The sequence below is a fragment of the Cervus canadensis genome, chromosome 24, assembly GCF_019320065.1.
Source record: "Cervus canadensis isolate Bull #8, Minnesota chromosome 24, ASM1932006v1, whole genome shotgun sequence".
NCBI classification, from domain to species: Eukaryota; Metazoa; Chordata; class Mammalia; order Artiodactyla; family Cervidae; genus Cervus; species Cervus canadensis.
The window spans coordinates 4,002,819-4,023,887 of NC_057409.1; the positions used below are offsets into that span (position 1 = coordinate 4,002,819).

Consider the following 21,069-nt stretch of genomic DNA (forward strand, 5'->3'; position numbering starts at 1 on the left):
ATCTGCATAGGTGAATAAAATAACGACTATTTGTTGATAACTGTTGAAGCTGCATGATGGGTACATGGGGTTCACTATATTATTTCATTATTATGTTTTTGAAAATTCCCATGTTTAAAAAAAGAGACAAGAAAAAAGAAATCAACAGGAATTCCTTTAACAACCATTCCTAGCAGTAGGAATGGGTAACAGGGCTCTGCCACTGACCAGCTGTGCAACTCAGGGCGAGTCACTCCACTTCTCTGAGGCTCAGTTCCCTCTCCTTCAGGTGTGATTTCTCCTGGGGTCCTGAGAAACCAGCAGGCACTGGAGAGGAGCCTCCGGGCACTGAGGGACAAGGACTCCGCCACCAGGCCATCGTGAACTTTAACCTCGGTTCCGACACTGATGCTTTTCAACTGTGGTGTTGGAGAAGACTCTTGAGAGTCCCTTGGACAGCAAGGAGATCCAACCAGTCCATTCTAAAGGAAATAAGTTCTGAATATTCATTGGAAGGACTGATGCTGAAGCTGAAACTCCAATACTTTGGCCACGTGATGAGAAGAACTGACTCCTTGGAGAAGACCCTGATACTGGGAAGGATTGAAGGCAGGGGGAGAAGGGGACGACAGAGGATGAGATGGTTGGATGGCATCACCAACTCAATGGACAAGAGTTTGGGTAAACTCCAGGAGGTGGTGATGGACAGGGAGGCCTGACGTGCTGCGGTCCATGGGGTGGCAAAGGGTGGGACACGACCGAGCGACTGGACTGAACTGGCACCGCATATGAACTGGGACCCTCGCAGCCCTTCCGTTGCTCAGTATTTTTATCTATAAAAATGACATTCCTATCTCATTGGTGGGAAAATTAACAAAGGTAGAGTGTCTGGCACAGTGGGGGTTACTCAATAAATATTTCCTCCTCAACGACTCGATTTTGCCGGAAGTAGCCAAGTTCAAACCCCTGACGTCCTTGACAGGCCAACCCTCAGACAGAGTACGCGCCGGCAGGGACGGCCACAGCGCCCTCGCGCGTCCAGCCGGGAAACCGCCGGAGTGACGGCCCCGCCCACCGGCGCCCGCGCCTGCGCAGAGGCTCCGCCCCAGTTGAGGCGTTGTGTCAGGCGCCCCGGACACCGGCAGGTCCCTAGGGACCGGGCGGCGACGCCATGGTGGTGCGACAGGCGCTGGGCCGGGGCCTGCAGCTGGGCCGAGCGTTGCTCCTGCGCTTCACGGCCAAGCCCGGCGCGGCCTACGGCTGGGGCCGGCCGGAGCGGCCGGGCCCCGCGGCGGGCTGGGGCCGCGGAGAGCGCCCGGGCCCGGCCGCGGGACCCGGCACGGAGCCGGGCAAGCTCGGGCTCGGGCTTCCCAGCCGCTACCGCTTCTTCCGCCAGTCGGTGGCCGGGCTGGCGGAGCGGCTCCAGCGGCAGTTCGTGGTGCGGGCCCGGGGCGGTGCGGGCCCTTGCGGCCGCGCTGTCTTTCTGGCCTTCGGGCTGGGACTGGGCCTTATCGAGGAGAAGCAAGCGGAGGGCCGGCGGGCCGCCTCAGCCTGTGAGGAGATCCAGGTGAGTGCCGGCGGCGGGCGGGGCGGGGTCGGGATGGGGGCGGGGCCCCGGTTGGGTGCGGGGCGGGGCCGGGCCGGGGAGGCCGAACTGGGGCCGGAGCCAGGCTGGGGGCGGGGCTAAGTGCGGGGGCGGGGCCCGAGTTGGGGGCGGGGCGGGACTGGGAGGCACTGACTGCCTTGGGGCCTGGTGTCAAGATTTATGTTCAGTCCAGTCGCTCAGGCGTGACCGACTCTCTGCGACCCCATGGACTGCAGCACGCCAGCCTTCCCTGTCCATCTCCAACTCCCAGAGCTTACTCAAATTCATGTCCATCATGTCGGTGATGCTATCCAACCATCTCCTCCTCTGTCGTCCCCTTTTCTTCCTGCCCTCAGTCTTTCCCAGCATCAGGGTCTTTTCCAAGGAGTCAGTTCTTCGCATCAGGTGGCCAAAGTATTAGAGTTTCAGCTTCAGCATCAGTCCTTCCAATGAATACTCAGGACTGATTCTATTTACCTTGTAGCTGGGAATTCCTTGGCAATCATTGATTAAAGCTCATTTGTTACTGATCTTCTGGTGCCAGGCCAGGACCTCACTTTTGTTTTACTATCTTCCCTTCCTCAAACGGGGCTTTCCTGACAGCTCAATTGGTAAAGAATTCGCTTGCAATACGGGAGACCCGGGTTAGATTCCTGGGTCGGGAAGATCGGCTGGAGAGGGGATAGGCTACCCACTCCAGTATTCTGGTCTGGAGAATTCCATGGACAGTCCATGGTGTCACAAAGAGTCAGACAGGACTGAGCGACTTTCACTTTCACTTCCTCAAACAGCATGGTTTGAAAGATATACTAATTATATAGCTCCTGTGGCTCCAAGGCCAATGACCTTCTGTAAATTCTCTAAAATTTAAGGACAGCTAAATCCTAACCTTTATGTTCCAGAGATAGTTGTCATTCCCAATTTATGGATGAGGAAACATACTTAGGGAGGTGAAAAGCGAAGTAACTTGCTGAAGTCACAAGTCTAACTTGCACAGAACCTGTGTTGTTGTTAACCACTTGCCAGCCAGGCAGCCTCTACAGTTTAGCCAATTAGTAATATAGCTGAGGTCGCAGTAAAAACCAAAACAGCAGGCCTAATGGTTTTTAGTTAACAACCTGTATAGAGTTATCAGGGGTGACTAAGATGCTTAGTTCTTGGGCTTTTTAAATGTTTTAAAGAGCTCAGAGGATTCTGTTTCTACTCAACCAGAATCTCTACTTCTCCAGAGAAACAGAATGAATAGGGTGTGTTTATTAAAAGGCAGCTTTATTTGAGGGAATTGCTGTTCCCAAGTCTGGCAAGTTCAGACTGCAGGGAAGGCAGGCAGGATGGACACCTGGGGAAGAATCATTGTTAAGTTCAAGTCTGAAGGCCATCAGCTGGCACCGTTCTCCCCTCTTCAGGGAGGTCATTCTTCCTGGGGTTTGGAACCATTCGCTGCCTTAGTACAGCCCCGGCGTTTCACAGCTTAGCGCTAAGGTGGTGCAAGGTGGGGTGACCTGCCCAAGGACACAGCCGGTTAAAGACCAAGCAGTGTCTCCCATGTTTCCTGGCTTTCAGCCCAGGTCGTGTTACTCATCACCAGAGCGTTTACGCTCTGGCCCCTTTGAGGCAACAGGTGACGCCTGACCTAGTCCCCAGCCTCTGCCCCTGTCTTTTGTTACATACAACTCAGCCGGCAGAAGCCAAGGGCGGCCAACTTGACAGACCCTTCTTAAAATTACAGCGGCTGTTTCTAAACTGAGGAGCTTGACCCTCCTAAGCTTAGCATCTCCACATCCTTTCCTCAAACTTCACTCTTCTGTGTCTTAAATTTTTTAATTAATTACCAATTAATTTAAAAAATTCTTGCATTTGACTTCTTTGGAAAGAAAATCAGAGTACCAGATTTGGCAACGTGTGTGCTAAAATTCTAATTCTAATGCTAATTAGAATTAATTCTAATGCTAATTCCATTTGGTGTCATACTGGAATAGAGCAGACCAGTCCCTTTAGATGCATTTGGAAAGAATTTTGTGGGGAGAACCCTTTATAAAATAGGCCAAAGATATGCATATATATTTCACCAAGAGGAGATACAGATGCCAAATAAGGATAGTTCAACTTCATGAATCATTAGGGAAATGCAAATTAAAAATACAGTGTGATATCTCTGCATACTTATTAGAGCAGCTAATATTTTAAAACTAAGAGATAATAGCGAATGCTTATGAGGATGCAGAGAAACTGGACCAATGGTGAAAATATAAAATAGTATAACCACTCTGGAAAATAGTCTGCAGTTTCTTACCAAACTGAACATACATTTGTTTATCATATGACCCAGCCATTGCAGATTTGGGCATTTACCCAGAGAACTGAAAATTTATGTTCACACAAAGACCTGTACATGAGTAGCTGCTACGGGAAACAGTATGCCAGTTCCTCCCCAGAATTAAAACTGTCGTATGATCCCAGCAACTCCACTTCTTAGTGTACATCCAAAAGGATTGAAAGCAGGGACTTTGAACAAATGTTTGTACACCTATGTTCATAGCAGCATTATTCACAATGGTAAAAAGGTAGGAGCAACCCAAGTGGCCATCAGCGGTGTTAAATCTCGCACACTAGTGTTTATGGCTGCACCCTTCATAATAGCAAAACATTAAAAACACAAACATCCTTTAGCTGGTGAATTGTTAAACAAACCCTGGTATATACAGTGGAATACCAGGAATAAGAAATTAAAAGGAATCAGCCAATGATACAGGTAACAACTTCAGTGAACCTCAGGGGCGTTATGCTGAGTGAAAAAAGTCAGTTCCAAATGGTTGCATCCTGCGGTTCTATTTATATAACATTCTTGAAATGACAGAATGGTGGAGACGGAGAACAGGTCAGTGGTTGCCAGGGACGTGGTTACATGGGGCATGGCGGGGGTGGTGCAAAAACAAAGAGGCAGCTCAAAGGAATTCTCCTGTGATGGAACAGATCTGTATCTTGATGGTGATTACATGAATCTGTAGGTGGGGTGAAATCTAATAGAGCTACACCGCATGCACACGCACATGAGTGAATGCGGGTTAGAAAAGATGGTGAAGACTGAGTAAGATCTGTAGCCTAGTTGTACGTCAGTTGGGGGAAACTAGGTGAAGGGTACACAGGACACATTGTTGGGTTTTTTTGGGGCAGCTTCCCATGAGTCTATATTTATTTCAAAATAAAGCTTTAAAAAATTTATCTCATTCTCAAAACTATGGTTGACTGAGGATTACACAATAGTGCTTCTGCTCCACAGAATTTAGAAACTGGTTGGTAAGGCAAGACAGACTTTCATTTTTTAAAAACATTAAAAGTTCTCATGTGAGCTGTTTTAGCTTATAGACTCCAGTGCTTTAGGAATCTTCCAGAAGGAAAGACTGTTGCGGGCTAGGTTTGTCAGCGCTGGTTATAGGGGATGCAGGAGCTTGAGTTGGGACTTGTTGGATGAGTAGGGAGGAGCAGGCTGAGCAAAGACAATAGAAATAGGGGGCAAGGGGAGGGGAACAGTTTGAGCAAAGGTTCAGGGAGAGGCATGTGAGAGACCAGTATGGGCAGTACAGACCAGCCTGCAAGACGATTTTATGTAGGAAGTGTCAGGACCAGGACAAGGTACTGAATAACTCATAAGTTAGATTCTTTTTTTTTTTTTGGTGGTACTGGTCTTCCTTGCTGCGTGCAGGGGCTAATCTTTGTTGCAGTGCACAGGTTTCTCATTGCGGTGACTTCTCTTGTCACGGAGCAGGGCTCTAGGGTGCACAGGTTCAGTAGTTGCAGTACACGAGCTCAGTAGTTGTGGGGCATGGGCTTAGTTGTTCTGAGGCTTGTGGAGTCTTCCCGGACCAGGGATCAAACCCATGTCCCCTACATTGGCAGGCAGATTCTTATCCACTGGCTGCTGCTGCTGCTGCTAAGTCACTTCAGTCGTGTCCGACTCTGTGTGACCCTATAGATGGCAGTCCATCAGGCTCCCACCTCCCTGGGATTCTCCAGGCAAGAACACTGGAGTGGGTTTCCATTTCCTTCTCCAATGCATGAAAGTGAAAAGTGAAAGTGAAGTCGCTCAGTCGTGTCCGACTCTTAGCGACCCCATGGACTGCAGCCTACCAGGCTTCTCCGTCCATGGGATTTTCCAGGCAAGAGTACTGGAGTGGGGTGCCATTACCTTCTCCCTTATCCACTGGACCACCAGGGAAGCCCAGCAGTTAGGTTATGATGTGACATTTGAAAGCAATGGGCTTTCATTGGACTCAGAAGCAGGTGAAGGAAGGACCTGAGTGGGAAAGTCTGGAGGCAAGTGCTTAGCCATAGAAAGGGAGGGATCAGCAGCTGAGACGGGATCTGAGGAGGAAGGCAGAGTTTGGGCAACTGGAGGAATGATGTCACCTGCCTGAAGTAGGCAAGAATCCCAATTTGGGGGAAATGGCCTCTTTTCCCATGCACCCCCACCTACACGTCCATCTAGCTCCATCAGAACTCTTGTACTCTTTGTCTCCTTTCTGTAAACAGAATGGCCCCCCAGCTTCCTAAGAGGCAGAAACAGGAAGACAGATGTATGGTCAGACCACTGAAGATCACAGTTCTCTTGCTCTCTGTACATCCCCTGTGGGACCAGTCCCTGCTTCAGCTACATCCTCCTCACAGGAATGTGCTTGCCCCCTGCCCCAGCTATGATTGTTCTCAGCTTTGGGCCAGAGCAGCTCCACCTGCTAGTTTATTAACAGCTTACTGACCAGAGACATTAATAATATGTCTTTTGTTACCTAATTATTATTGACCAGAGTCATCTTTTAATATTCACTTATATAAAAATCGCCAGCACGGTTGTTAATTTCTGCAGGAATCCCCCAATTGATGATATGTTAAAGGGAAACATCTGTCCTCGTGATAGTCGTTAACCTGAGGGGCTGTGAGGGACATGCCCCAGCCACCAGTTTCCCTGGTGACTGATGAGCCAACCTGACTTCAATTCCTCCTGTAAATAGCAGTACCCCCACCAGCCCGGTAGTGAAGATTGCTGCTGGGTCCTGCCTGCTGCACACGGCGGGGTGTTGCTCGGGGACCTTTCGCTGTAGACATGTAAGGTTCTCTGTCACTGTCTCCGGGCTTTTGCTTCAGTCATCTGAAGCCTGGGCAACTACAAGGCCTGAGGGCCTTGAGGGTGCCACCTAAGAATTGGTGAGCCGGCCGAGAGGCCGAGAAAGTGCCCGTAAACACCAAGATGTCAGGAAGGGACAGGGAGCTTTGTTGGGGAAAGGAAAACTGTTGGGGAAATCCCAGGATGGCCGCCCACCAGCTTGTGGGCCCCTGTGACAGCTGACTACTGTGAGAGGTATCTTTCTCTTCGATTATATCACTGCTTTCCCGTTAACCTCAGAGTCTCTTTCTTGTTTAAATGTAGCAGCCCCATGCTCATGGTTCATCTGATTGCACAGGGATGGCTGATGAATAGACAAAATGCAAGGGCCTGGATTGTTTGTAAAATACAAGCATACCCCTGACCCACCACCCCCAAACAATTTAGACACAGGTTTAGAGTTACTAACTCTGGGACAGGCTTGTGAATTGGACATGGCCAGTTTCTTGCAAAGGCTTGTTTGGGGCCTGTGGCAATGGCAAAACAATTAAAGCATACCCTTGGGCTTCTGGTCCCAGCTTTGAAAGGGAGCTGAGCAGTGATAGTAGTGTGACGGAGCAGCAGTGATACGCAGCCTACGATGCGTTACAGCTGATGGAAGACATCACAGAAGGCCTACCTGTGTCGTCGAGTGACACTAAAAACCTGCCTTACCAGCCAGGAAGTTCAGAAATGGACCAAAAAAATACGTAACATACACTGGCACGTCCATCTGCCTTACAGCCCCACTGCACCTGGGCCAATGGGACAGATGAAAGCGAAAGTGATGGTCGCTCAGTCATGTCCAACTCTTTGTGACCCCATGGGCTATACAGTCCATGGAATTCTCGAGGCCAGATGTAGGTAGGTAGCATTTCCCTTCTCCAGGGGATCTTCCCAACTCAGGGTTCAGACCCAGATTTCCCACATTGCAGGTAGATTCTTTACCGGCTGAGCCACAAAGGAAGCCCCAAAATACTGGCATGGGTAGCCTATTTCTTCTCCAGCGATCTTCCCGACCCAGGAATCGAACCGGGGTCTCCTGAATTGCAGGCAGATTCTTTACCAACTGAGCTGTGAGGGAAGTCCAATGGGAGGGATAAAGGAACTATTTCAACAACGATTGAGATGTGAAACCCACTCTCTCACCGTGTGACCACATGTGACCCAGGAGGGTGACTCCAGCCCTACCAGCTATAACTGAACGTCTCAGGAGTGACCGGCCCCCTGCCTCTGCCACAGTAACCCAGAGGCTGCTTGTCAACACCCTCTAAGTTCAGCTAAGTTCAGCTGTTGACCACCAAAGGACCAACCTGCCAGGGAAATATTGTAAAGTGGTCCTGGGACTGGAAGATAAGACCCTGGTGGCTTGGGCTTGCCACCCTGTGGGGCATGGGATTAGAACGGGATTTACAGATCTCACCTTCTTACAGATCTTCTACCCAGCCCCACCTAAGACTACTTAAAGGAATTAATCTGGGCCTCTACTGGAGAAAGGCACCATTCTATTAACCCTGGGGCCTGTCACACCACCTCCCCAGGACTGGCGTCGGCCGTGGGGACTGAGAGTGGACTGGCGGTGTGGTCCCACAGGCCTGGCCAGGACGGAACCACAGGACGGGTGGGCTCTCACGATGCTGGCACTGCTTGTATTTTGCCTAGTGGTCACGACCTTCCCTATATTATGTGAATGTAAACATCCTACGTTTTGTCCCTTGCCTGAACAGAGAGAATCTGAGAGAGACTGGGCGACCGTGGTGGCCTAACTGTGAAATGAGTCTGGGAATTTCCCTGGTGGTCCAGTGGTTAAGAATCCGCCTTCCAGTGCAGGGGACGCAGGTTAGATCCCTGGTCAGGGAACTAAAATCCCACATGCCACGCAACGAAGCCCTTGCGGCCAAACTAAAGAAGCCAGCACCAAAGACCAGCATGCCTCAGCAAAGACCCAGCACAGCCAGATAAATGAAGAGCGTATAGAAATGAGTCTGATCTGCGGGTCTCCAGCAAGGTGCTCCGTCCTCCTGCGCGCCCCTGGGCCTTCCGTACTCTTAGCTGCTGGTGTCCGTGTTGCATTTGTGGTGTTTGGTTGCAGTGCACCTCTGCATACCTGACCCCAGGGACATCACAGGAGAGGGCTGGACCAAGATTGTAAGGGCCGCGCAGGGTCTGTGGGAGTGGAGTCTGTGGTCTGGCCACTCAAAATGGCCACTCTCTTGCTCTCTGTCCATCCCCTGCTGGACCTGCAGGGCCGGGGCCTGGACCAGTGCCTGCTCCCCTACAGCCTCCTCACAGGAGGTGTTGGCCCCCTGCCCCAGCTATGGTTGCTCTAAGTCTTGAGCCAGAACCGCTCCACCTGCTGGTGTATTAAAGGGAAACATCTGCCCTGGTGATGGTCATGAACCTGCGGGGCTGTGAGGGACGCACCCCACCCGCCGGTTTCCCTGGTAACTAATGAGCCCACCTGACTTCAGCTCCCCCTGTGAATGGTAGCTGCCTCCTCCCCAGAGTAGCGAAGATGGCTGTCAGGTCCTTCCTGCTGTCTGCTGCACACACTGGGATGCTTCTCCAGGACCCCCTGCTGCAGACATGTAAGATTCACCATCCAGTAAACCACGGATGTCATTGTCACTGGCTCCAGGCTCTTTCTTCAGTTGCCTGGAGGCTGCCATGTACAGGACCTGCAGGCCCTCGGGCTTCAGCCCAGCAACAGGACCAGCAACAGGCTCCAGGGAGCCTCCTGATTTTCACCAACTTGCTTGCAAGAGCAGCCCAAGGTCATTCACAAGCAGGAGGGGCGGCTGTGACCACATGCTCCTGCCCGTCCACAGCTCCTGGTAACAGTCCAGTAGCCGCCTGCCGAGGCCTTTGCAGAACGAACCGTCTCCATAATCGGAAACCTCCCAGGTTGGGCTGGTAGCCTGACAGGCAGCAGAGGAGCGGGGTGCCAGCTGCGGAACGGGGGAGCTGTAACCTCTTAACTGACACAGTGTTCTGTGCTGGACTGTCGCGGTGGCTGCCATGAAGGGACAGTTTGAGAAGTATTCTGAATAAGAAGAGAGAACACAGGCTGGCTTGAGCCCAGGACCAACAGTAGCACCCAATTTTAGTTGTTTTATTAGCACTCAATCTTGTCCGTGGAGCTTTGGCCTCGCTGTACCGCTCCACCCCTTCACTGAAGCCTCACGGGGCTCCCCAGCTCACAGTGCCTGCTCGTTTTCTTCACAGGCAATTTTCACCCAGAAAAACAAGCTGCTCCCGGACCCGCTGGACACCAGACGCTGGCAGGGTTTCCGGCTGGAGGAGTACCTGATCGGGCAGTCCATTGGCAAGGGCTGCAGCGCCGCCGTCTATGAGGCCACCATGCCTGTGCTGCCCCGGGGCCTGGAGGAGGCAGAGCGCCTGGGCCAGCTTCTTCCAGGGAAGGGCCCAGAGATCCTTCCACGAGGAGAGGAGGAGGCGCCGGCCCCTCCTCCAAGGGCCCCGGCCTTCCCCTTGGCCATCAAGATGATGTGGAACATCTCGGTAAGGGCGGGGCCTTCCATCTCTAAAGTCATCCTTTTTCAAAATTACCTTCTTGTGGGGGGGTAACCTGATGACACTTCTTCCCAGGAAATAAATAGGAACCAGCAAGATTCTCCACAGGACAGGCGCCTTGCGCTCTTGTGCAGCGGTCTGAAGCAGTGTGTCTCAGATTGTAACATGTCCACGCGTCAGCTGAGGTTGGGTTAGAAGGCAGGTTCTGAGCGTGGGTGTGGGGTGGAGCCCGAGTCCTGCCTCCCTGATGAGCTCCCAGGCTGCTGGGCCGCGAGCCACACTGAGTGGCAAGGACCCGGGGTGTCCAGGCCGATGAGCGCATTTCAGGGCTGCGGTCTGCTCCGTCCTCTCAGTCCCTGACCTGGTCGTGGGGAAGGAGAAGCCACGTGCCTTCCTCTGAGCTCACCTCCCACCACACTCCAGACCCAAGGCTGGTGTGTCAGCTCTCTGCTCTTAACCCTTGCAGAACTCAAGGCTTTGGGAAGTTCAGTATTTTTCCCACCCCAAAACAAAGATTTCTGTCCATTTAGAGTAGTTTCTTTATCTTGCCATTACATGGTGGGAGGAGGGTTAGGAAATTCGTCAAGAGTTGATTGTATTTTCTCCTGTCCAGAGCATCTCTCCAAGGCTGAGGTGGGACACAGCCGCATAGCTCATGCTGGACCCTGAAGGATGTGGTTTGTGCCTTGATTTGGGGAATGAAGCTTATTAGACTGTACTTCCAAGCAGGGCTGATAGCTAACAAGTAGCCAACCACCCACCCCATGCCCACCCCCAGGAAACATCCAGTCTTGACATCAAAACTCCCACTGGTTGGGGCATGACAGCAAGTGCATTCACAGAAGCTAAGAGACTTAATTCTTAAAGGATTCTTTATAGGTGTCGCCAGTCCTAAGGGCTGTTCATAAGGAAATGAGGGAAATACGGTGCTTTTCCTCATTGTTGCTTTTTGCTGGTCGATAGAGGGCTGTTCTGTGATTCAGCACAAGTTTATCCAGGGCAGGCTTGTCGGGCTCAGCCTGTCTGCTGAAGGGAGCCTTCACAGGTGAGCGTTAGTGCTCAGTGGTCCGGTCTGAGCCTGGTGGTGCCCGGGGGCATCTGTGGCAGGAAGAGGAGCCCCTGCCACGGTCGTCTCGACATCTCCTCCTGCCCTGGGCACCTGAGCTGCCGAGAGTTTGAGGCATGGGCAGCATCCTCTGGGTTGGCATGAATGGCAGCTCTGCCTCTGCTTGCCACTCAGAGAGGTTATGAGCTTGGAGGTCAAAGCCAGTTCCAGGCAGTAGTTGTCCTGGTCCAGATTACAAGGAGGGTCTGGACTTCTTGGACCCATGTAATTCTGGACCCGCTGTGGATATGTTCCAGGCAGGCTCGTCCAGCGAAGCCATCTTTAGCACAATGAGCCAGGAGCTGGTCCCAGCCAGTCCAGTGGCCTTGGCCGGGGAGTATGGAGCGATCAGTCACAGGTAAGCAGCCATCTGCCCCTCCCTCCACCCCGTCACAGAGCAGAGCCCCCACCTGTGCCCTCCGCACGGTGTTTGATATGACACACACACCCACAGATACAATAAACACTCACTGAACAGTGTAGTCAGTGATGGGTTTTCAGTTGGTGGACAACTGGGAAAGACTGTAGATAGTCTGACCCCAGCTGGAGATGCAGGTGGCTGACTCACGCTGGAGCAGGGAGAGAAGGCCATCTAAAACCATTCCCCATCCTTCTGAACTGGGCGGATCTGATTTATGACTCCTGAGTGATTCCCAGGTAGAGCACCACCATTTTGTACGAATTGAATTCTGTCTGTCCCCAGCAGAGGTAACACTCATTTTATGAATAACCGCCATGACCTGATGGTGCCGAGAGATTTTTTTTTAATGGCCTATTCCCCGAGAGTGCTCTTGGTGGTGGAGGCGCCTGAGAAGAGGCAGTAGAGTCCAGCGTGGTCATTGCTGGGACGGCGTACGCTCCGGTGTGAGGGAGCCCTGTGGCGGCGTGTGTGCAGGGCTTGGGGGCCACTCAAAGGCCTCTGAAGGGACAGTTCGTTCTCTCTTTTAAAAGATGGCTAGCCGTTAGCTTGGCAGAGGAGCAGGAAGAGAGACGCCCTCCACAGAGGGAAGGGCAGGTAGACGGCAGCTTAACCTCACCGCGGCTTTCCAGACCCACAGGTTGTAAAAGTTAGCGCTTGTGGCAAAGGAGACGCTGTGCTCACTTTAGTGTTTGTAGACCATGGGAAGAGGTGGCCGCTGAGTTCTCAGTGGCTTACTCAGGGTTGGTTTGTAGATCAGAAGAAGGAAGGTAGAGACAGAGACCTAAGGACATACACACGGGAGCCCTGTCCTGGGCTCGGAAGGTTCCCGTGTGACGGAGGGTCGGTGCGGGCCTCGGGAAGCAGACACTCGGTGGGCTGAGCCCTGACCACCTCAGCTCCTGATGCTTTTGTAGGGACGGCTGGGTGTCAGCCGACCCCGAGGGGCTAGTGTGACCCTGCGGCGCCTCGTGGTGCTGCCCTGCAGCTGTGGGCGTGTCGTGGCTCTGCTGCCCACATCTCCCATCTGAGGCAGTCCCTGCCACTCTCCAGTCCTCTGCCCACTTGTGATGTTCCATAGCGTTTATCTCTATCCGTCTTAAATCATAGGTGTCTGTTTATTCACCAGCTCTCCAGCTGAACCGGAAGCTCTCTGAGGGCAGCACTTTTATGTTTGCTAGGTATGCTCACAGCTCAGTGAATGTCTGTGGAACGATTAGCTGAACACGCCAGAAGGTCTGCTACCTCCAGTCCTGATGGCATCAGCTCTGTCTCAGGAGAAAGACCCTGAGAGCACTGGGTGGGTTTCTTCCTAGCCTTTGCTCATCTAGGGCCTCAGACTCAGCGTGTGCGGTCTGCTCGGTGCCTGCTTCTCCCGCCTGCTCTCTGATCCTGTCCTGTTCCTCCCCTCTGCTCCAGCACACTGAGATCATGTGTCCCCACCCCCCCCCCCCAGATGCACACAGGCTGGCTGGTGTGTGCGGTTGGCTAGGCGTGGTCCGACCCCGTCAGGCCTCCTGTCTGGCTCCAGTGTCCGTTCAGACACACACGCCCTCCCCCGCGCAGCCACACGCCTCCCCTGGGCTCTCGCGGCAGCCAGGCCGCACTTTGCCACGGCGGCGCCCGCAGCCTTGTGCTGGGAGCCTCGTTCTCCCTGTGGCTCTGAGGGCCCCAGGCCGGAACGATGCTCTGACGCCTTTGATAACCTAGGACAGGGGCCCATGTGGACAGACCCCAGAGGAGCTGTTGGAGCCACTCATGGCCTGGCTGAAAGCTCGGACCTGAGGCAGCTCGGAGGACAGGCCGGGCGTGGGGCTCTCCCTGTTGCCTCCATGTCTCTGGGCTTCCGCTCCATCCACCTCTCTCTGCCACCCTGCGTCCTCATTTCCTGCCCGAAGCTTTACTTCCGGCTTCCCTCAGGCCTCGTGGTATTGTTACCAAAAGCAAACTCCTGTGCCTGACGTACAGTGAGGCCAAACAATACCAAAATGTCAGAGTTTGGAACAGAGAAAGGTTTATTGCAGGACCATGGAAGGAGACGGGTGGCTCATGGCCCCCAAACGTCAAATTCCCCGAAGGGTTTCAGCAAAGCATTTTTAAAGGCTGCATAAGGGAGAGGGGGTCCCAGGGTATGTGATCGGCTCGTGAACAATTCGGTAGATGGTGAGGTGACAGGGCAGTGTCACTGGTTAACGGACTCAGTCCTCAGGCTCCAGGAGGTCTGCGGGCTACCTGCTCACGGTCACCAAGTAGTTAGCATCTTCATTTGGTGGGGGTTTTAAAATCTATGAAACAGCTCAGGAGATGTGCATCAGATACTGTTCAGAGAGGAGCTCAAGCACAGTTACAGCATCCTTTCAAACCTCGGCTCCATCTCCTGTGCAGTTACTGCCGGTTTTTCCTCACGCTCTCACGCTCCACGCAGAGACCTCCCCTTTTCTTGCCCACCACTGGGACTCGGGCAGGACTGCAGGCCCTTGGTCGCCCTTGGGTCAGGTGGGCACGCTTAGTCCCGGCAGCTCTGGGCAAGGGCAGGGCTATACCCAGCGGGCAGTCCTGCGGCCCTGGCAGGGCGTCCCGAGGGTAGCCTCTGTGTCTGAGCAGGGCGGTGGGCTGGGGCTCCCGGAGCGGCAGAGGTCCGGGCAGCGCATCTGACACGCGGGGGAATCTCTTCTACAAATGGCCTCCGTGTCGGCTTACTCAAAGGCTGACTGAGCTCATGCCGGTGTTATGCTGGGGCCTGGATCAGGGAGATTCTGGGTCCTATTAACCACCTTACAGGCCTGTTACCACTCTCTGCCCCGTTTGCATTTGAGCCTGAGCCCAGAGAAGCTGGGCAGTGTGGCCAAGGACTTGGAGTGGCAGGCGTGGGGCTCAACCCCAGGAGCCACTTCCAGGGCCTCCCGCCCCGTGCTCTGCCTCGTGGGACAGACGGACGGTGGATGGACGGGTGGGTCAGCAGTGTGATGGGTCATCGCGGGTTTCCCTTCCAGCACCCTGCTCTGCACCTGGCACACACTTGGTATAAATACGGGTGGAGATGAGTGTCAGTGTTGATTGTGGCCTCAGACTGTTGTATTCCCAAGTGTCATATCTGCTGCTGCCCTCCCATTTGTCCCACCTGACTGAGACAGAAGACCCAAGGGAGGTCACAGGCAGCTGGCCCCGCACCCCAACATCATTCGGGTCTTCCGAGCCTTCACCTCAACGGTGCCGCTGCTGCCAGGGGCCCTGGTCGACTACCCGGACGTGCTGCCCCCGCGTCTTCACCCCGAAGGCCTGGGCCACGGGCGGACTCTCTTCCTCGTCATGAAGAAGTGAGTGGCGGGACCTGGAGTGAGTGGGAGCTGGTCACAGGAAGGAGGACCCTCTCTCTTTGGGAGACAAGGGCAAGCTGAGGGCGTATGTCTGCCCTGGAGCGCAGTTTCCCTTTGGGACGGCCTTTCAGGAAAACAGAAGTGCATGTTCAGTTGGGTCATCCCTTCCATCTAGTGCTCTTAGTACCTTTGACTATCGCCCCCTCTGTGCTCACCTTTCTCCTGCTTATTTTTTTAAACATAGACTCTTCTCCTTTCCTCCTCCTCTGTGCTTCTGGCATTGCTATGTGAGTGTTTTATGGAAACAAGCAGCTAGCTGTCCTGTGACTTCTAGCGTGTGAGGCCCCAGCTCTTACTTCCTAATTCCAGGACGGTGGATAGAAACAGAAAGGCTACTTAGGGAGAGAAGGAACCAGAAGAAAGGCCGTCACCCTAAGAGGAAGTAAGGTGCTCGGGGTGCGTGGCGCGCGGTAACTGGTGCCCTGTCGCGCTCCCCACCAGCTACCCCTGTACCCTGCGCCAGTACCTCCGCGGGAACACCCCGAGCCCCCGCCTGGCCGCGGTGATGATTCTGCAGCTCCTGGAAGGGGTGCATCACCTGGTCCAGCAGGGCGTCGCGCACAGGGACCTGAAGTCTGACAACATCCTTGTGGAACTGGATGCCGGTAGGTGCTCCACCCTCTCTCCTTCAGGATGGAGACTCTTTGTTTTGGTCTTTGTATTGTAAGAATATTTTCAGTGAGTACTGCTTGAATGTCAGCCCAACTGCCTCTGGCAATGAGCTCCCCATCATTGGAAGCATTCAAGCAAAGCTGGGTGGCTACTTGCCTGGGGGTTCTGTAAAGGAGAGTCATTGTTTTGTTGTTGTTTAGTCGCTAACTCCTGTCAGACTGTTTGCAACCCCTTGGACTGTAGCCCACGAGGCTCCTCCGTCCATGGGATTTCCCCGGCAAGAATACTGGAGTGTGTTGCCTTTTCCTTCTCCAGTGGATCTTCTTGACCCAGAGATCAAACTTGTGTCCCTGCAACACAGGAGGATTCTTATTTGGTCAATTTTGAACTAAAAGACTCAAGATAATTAAATATGCAATTAAATTCTAGAGGAACTGGCTTTTAAAGGAAGTCTGCATGAATCCCTTTCCAGATAACTAACTGATAATGCACTGATTTTGTCCAGTTCTTGGCTAGGGGACCTGGATTTCCTGGAGGCACATCCCTATCTGTGTTGCTGGTCCCGCTCAGCTCTCTGCGAGTGGGCAGCTTCCGGGCCCTGCTGGCCTGTGCTCCTGGGTCAGCGTGTCCTGATAGTGGCTTTTGTTGTTCAGTCGCTCAGTCAGCAGGTCCGACTCTTTGTGACCCCACGGACTGCAACACACCGGGCCTCTCTGTCCATCACCAACTCCCAGAGTTTACTCAAAGTCATGTCCATTGAGTCGGTGATGCCATCCAACCATCTCATCCTCTGTCGTCCCCTTCTCCCCCTGCCTTCAGTCTTTCCCAGCATCAGGGTCTTTTCCAAGGAGTCAGTTCTTTGCATCAGGTGGCCAAAGTATTGGAGTTTCAGCTTCAGCATCAGTCCTTCCAATGAGTATTCAGGATTGATTTCCTTTAAGATGGACTGGTTGGATCTCCTTGCAGTCCAAGGGACTCTCATGAGTCCTCTCCAACACCACAGTTCAAAAACATCAATTCTTTGGCACTCAGCCCTCTTTATGGTCCAACTCTCACACCCATACATGACCACTGGAAAAGCCACAGCCTGACTAGATGGACCTTTGTTGGCAAAGTAATGTCTCTGCTTTTTAATATGCTGTCTAGGTTTGTCACAGCTGTCCTTCCAAGGAGCAAGCGTCTTTTAATTTCATGGCTGCAGTCACCGTCTGCAGTGATTCTGAAGCCCAAGAAAATAAAGCCTGTCACGGTTTCCATTGTTTCCCCATCTGTTTGCACGAAGTGATGTGACTGGATGCCATGATCTTAGTTTTCTGAATGTTGAGCTTTAAGCCAACTTTTTCACTGTCCTCTTTCACTTTCATCAAGAGGCTCTTTAGTTCTTCTTTGCTTTCTGCCATAACGGTGGTGTCATCTGCATATCTGAGGTTATTGATGTTTCTTCTAACAGTCTTGATTCCAGCTTGTGCTTCATCCAGCTTGGCATTTCACATGATGTACTCTGCACATGAGTTAAATCAGCACAGTGACAATATATAGCCTTGATGTACTCCTCTCCCAGTTTTGAATCACTCTGTTGTTCCATGTCTGGTTTTAACTGTTGCTTCTTGACCTGCATACAGGTTTCTCAGGAGGCAGGTCAGGTGGTCTGGAATTCCCATCTGTTGAAGAATTTTCCATAGTTTGTTGTGATCCCCACAGTTGAAGGCTTTAGTGTAGTCAATGAAGCAGAAGCAGATGTTTTTCTGGAATCCTCTTGCTTTCTCTATGATCCAACAGATGTTGGCAATTTGATCTCTGGTTCTTCTGCCTTTTCTAAATCCAGCTTGAACATCTGGAAGTTCTCAGTTCACTTACTGTTGGAGCCTCACTTGGAGAATTTTAGCATTACATTGCTAGCATGTGAAGTGAGCGCAGTTGTGCAGTAGTTTGTTCCTGGGTCAGCATGTCCTGAGGGTGGCTTTAGTGGAAGTATAGGAGGGCCTCGAGGTGCAGGGAGGGGAGGAGACTCGGCCTCTCACCTCCGCACTTCTCCCCACAGACGGCTGCCCCTGGCTGGTGATCACAGACTTTGGCTGCTGCCTGGCTGATGAGCGAGTCGGCCTGCAGTTGCCTTTCACCAGCTGGTACGTGGACCGCGGCGGAAACGGCTGCCTGATGGCTCCCGAGGTGAGTCCCGCGGGGCGTGTCATGTGCCACCAGCAGCGCCTTCCCCCAGGTTTCCTCCCTGTTTACTCAACACCTCAGGCTTTTCTGACCCATAATTTATCAGAAGTCCCTTCCCTGCCTTTTTGCCTAGAACTGACGCCCCAGGAGAGATGAGTTTTGTCAGCCTGAAGTAGGCAGCCTGAGCACATTTTCTTGTATCTGAGCTACAGTTCATTCCAATTCTGGGTTCCTTGGGACAGAGTCCAGACTAGTCTGCAAATCAGGTGCCGTGCAGGAGCACGGATAGGTTTCAAGTAGCAGCAGCGTGATTGCTCACTTGTTGCTTTCCAAGCAGGTGTCCACGGCCTGCCCCGGCCCCAGGGCAGTGATCGACTACAGCAAGGCCGACACCTGGGCAGTGGGCGCGCTCGCCTACGAAATCTTCGGGCTCCCCAATCCCTTTTACGGCCAGGGCAGGGCCCACCTTGAAAGCCGAAGTTACCAGGAGGCTCAGCTGCCAGCACTGCCCGAGCGGGTGCCGTGGGATGTGAGGTGCCTGGTGAGGTCGCTGCTGCAGCGGGAGGCCTACAAGGTGAGGCGGTGCAGACCTACAGGGGGCTTGTGGATGGGAACCTCACGTCGCGTTCCAGAGTAAAGGGCAGGGCTGGGCAGGCACTGGAGTGAAAACTGGCTCCTCTGTCTTACAGAGGCGATGGCCATGGACAGGAGAACACACAACAGGCTGGAATATAGATGGGAGCAGGGGAGCTGGCCACCAAGTTTGGAGTCAGGATTCTAGCAGTCAGCTCCTCTTGGCTTTAGTTGCTTAAAGGTACTCAGAGGGAAAGAGATGCAGTCTTAAGACATGTTTAATGACAATGTAGAATCAGCTGAGATCTAACCAGACAGGTAGGATGAACTCTCCTAAGGGATCTGGACATTTTGAAATTACTCCAAAGGCTAACATATTTGAAACCTTAATAGGAGTGGCAGGGCCAGCGCGGGTGGCATGTGGAGTGGAAATGGATGGACAGATCAGGGCTCAAACCCACCCCACTACTTGCCCCTCACCGTGTGCAGCAGACTGCCACATAGTATGCACTGCCGTCATCAAGTTAGGACAGCTCCCCTCACCCGACACAGCTCCTGGGCCTTCCAAAGGCCCAGGAGGGACCTCCCTGACAGTCCAGTGCTGGCCTCCCAAGATTCCAGTGCAGGGCACACAGGTTCAATCCCTGGTTGGGGAATTAAGATCACATATGCCATGCTGCATGGGGAAAAAATCCTAATTAAAAAAAAGGCCCAGGATGGGGAGGCTATTCCAACAATGTCCCCTCCCCCTCCCCCACCCCAAATCTTGTACCCCTGGGAAAGCCTGGGGCGTGGGTAGAATCGGCCAGTGTGTGTGCAGGGTACTGCAGGAGGAGGGTGAAGAACACGCTCGGGGCCAGAGAGGGAAGACCCTGACACAGGCCGTGCTAACAAAGCAGGCTGCGGGTGAAGACGGTCAGAGGTGTTCTCAGCTCCGGCTCCCCTTCCGTTACAGAGGCCATCCGCCCGAGTGGCTGCTAACGTGCTTCATTTAAGCCTTTGGGGTGAACACACGCTCGCCCCGAAGAACCTGAAACTAGACAAGATGATCAGCTGGCTCCTCCAGCAGTCGGCTGCCACTCTGCTGGCCAACAGGCTGATGGAGAAGAACTGTGTGGAAACAAAAATGAAGATGCTATTTCTGGCCAACCTGGAGTATGAAGCGCTGAGCCAGGCGGCCCTCCTCCTCGACTCCTGGAGGGCCGCCCCGAGACAGCTGCTGTAGCTGGTGAATTACTAAAAGAAATTTCCAGTATCTGTGTTGTGATGGTCTGTGAATGCTGAGCGAGTGCCTCCTGGGTGAGGGGACGGGGGAGTCAGAAGCAAAGATGGCACGGGGAGGGCGAGTCAGTGAAGAGAAGGCCTCGGGTCTGGCAGATGGAAGGAGCAGCTCGAGGTCGCGCTTTAGCCGCTAACGCGTTCTAGCTGTGTGATTTTGTCTAGCTGTGTGATTTTGTCTAGCTGTGTGATTCTGACACATTGTCCAAGTTCTCTTACCTGTGAAATGAAGACGCTGCTCTTGATAGAGGTCAGCAAACTTTTTCTGTCAAGGGCCAGTGCTCAGGCTGTCCCAGCTACTCAGCTCTGCCATCGTGGTGCTAAGGCAGCCTTCAATGTGTGAACAAGTTCAGCTTCACTTAGGGACCCTGAGATTTGGAATTTCGTGTGTCACTAAACATTCTTAATTTTTTCAACCACTTAAAAGGTAAAAACCATTTTTAGCTTGCAGGCCTACAAAAATCAGGCAGCAAGCCAGACGGGCCCACAGACCAAGTCTGCCAGCCCCTCGTCTAGATGACCACAAAGGGCCTAACCCTCAAGAGGAATGCTGCCCAATCACCAGGCTCCTTTGTGCCTCAGTGCTGACCACATGACCAGCCCTGGGCACACACATCCCAAGGATGAGCTCTGTCCCAGGCGAGAGGCTGCCCGGGCGTAAACCGCTGACCAGAGTCCTGCCTTCCTAGACCTCTGAAAAGTCAGTGGCCGAGCGGGTCTGTTAGGTGAGGCTGAGCTGAGGAAGGTCAGACCTGTGCTGCGGCCAGAGTTCATGCAGGTCAGGACAGTGGGGTGTCAGAGTGAACAGCGCGTGAGCGAGCCCCGAGGCAGGGGGCCGCTGCAGTCAGTCACGTGTCCCGGAGCAGCCCTGGGTGCTGGTGACAAGCATCGCCGCGGAGCTCGCGCAGCCGCTGACTTGAGTCCAGCAGAGCGCCGGTGACTCATGAAATGGAGTGCAGTGTTCTGAACTTGCTGATTGTCCCTTCTGACTAGCATTTCCTACAGGAGTTGTGACGAATTAAATGTATACTGACAACTAAAAAATATGTAAGTGCCTCAAACTGAATACTTGGCTTACACTATAAAGACAATCATAGTGGAGATGGATCATACAACTTTATGTGTGCTTTTTAGAAACACAACTAGTGCATAAAGCACGGTGAATACGATGTAAGGCTCTTTTCAGCCAAGCAGTTCTATAATTCTATTAAAGTCAAGTGCTGTTACCCTAGCTTTCCCATCTCTGTTGATGTCCCCACTGGCCTTTATTAACCTTATTTTTCTCCCCTTGACATTCAGCAGCTC

General features: G+C 52.9%; 1 protein-coding gene across 2 annotated transcripts; it reads left to right on the forward strand.

The window, feature by feature from the left end:
- Positions 1-1,082: 1,082 nt before the first annotated feature.
- On the forward strand, positions 1,083-20,995 carry PINK1 (PTEN induced kinase 1). 2 transcript variants are annotated; one of them, XM_043444643.1, is made up of 8 exons: positions 1,083-1,546; positions 9,927-10,223; positions 11,598-11,698; positions 14,893-15,075; positions 15,577-15,740; positions 17,789-17,916; positions 18,251-18,487; positions 18,603-19,382. In XM_043444643.1, exons 1-8 carry the CDS (start codon positions 1,151-1,153, stop codon positions 18,723-18,725), a joined length of 1,629 nt encoding a protein of 542 aa, XP_043300578.1. In that variant the 5' UTR covers positions 1,083-1,150; the 3' UTR covers positions 18,726-19,382. The 2 variants fall into 2 exon arrangements, with proteins under 2 accessions (XP_043300578.1, XP_043300577.1); XM_043444642.1 differs by lacking the exon at positions 18,603-19,382 and adding an exon at positions 19,442-20,995 and having other exon boundaries at positions 1,085-1,546.
- Positions 20,996-21,069: the final 74 nt, after the last annotated feature.

What these genes read in the sequence shown, in the direction of transcription:
- PINK1 (XM_043444642.1), top strand. Translation starts at nt 1,151, where the DNA reads ATGGTGGTGCGACAGGCGCTGGGCCGGGGCCTGCAGCTGGGCCGAGCG. An exon ending in CAGCCTGTGAGGAGATCCAG is followed by an intron (nt 1,547 to 9,926) that starts GTGAGTGCCGGC and finishes TTTTCTTCACAG; the next exon opens with GCAATTTTCACCCAGAAAAA. An exon ending in AGATGATGTGGAACATCTCG is followed by an intron (nt 10,224 to 11,597) that starts GTAAGGGCGGGG and finishes GATATGTTCCAG; the next exon opens with GCAGGCTCGTCCAGCGAAGC.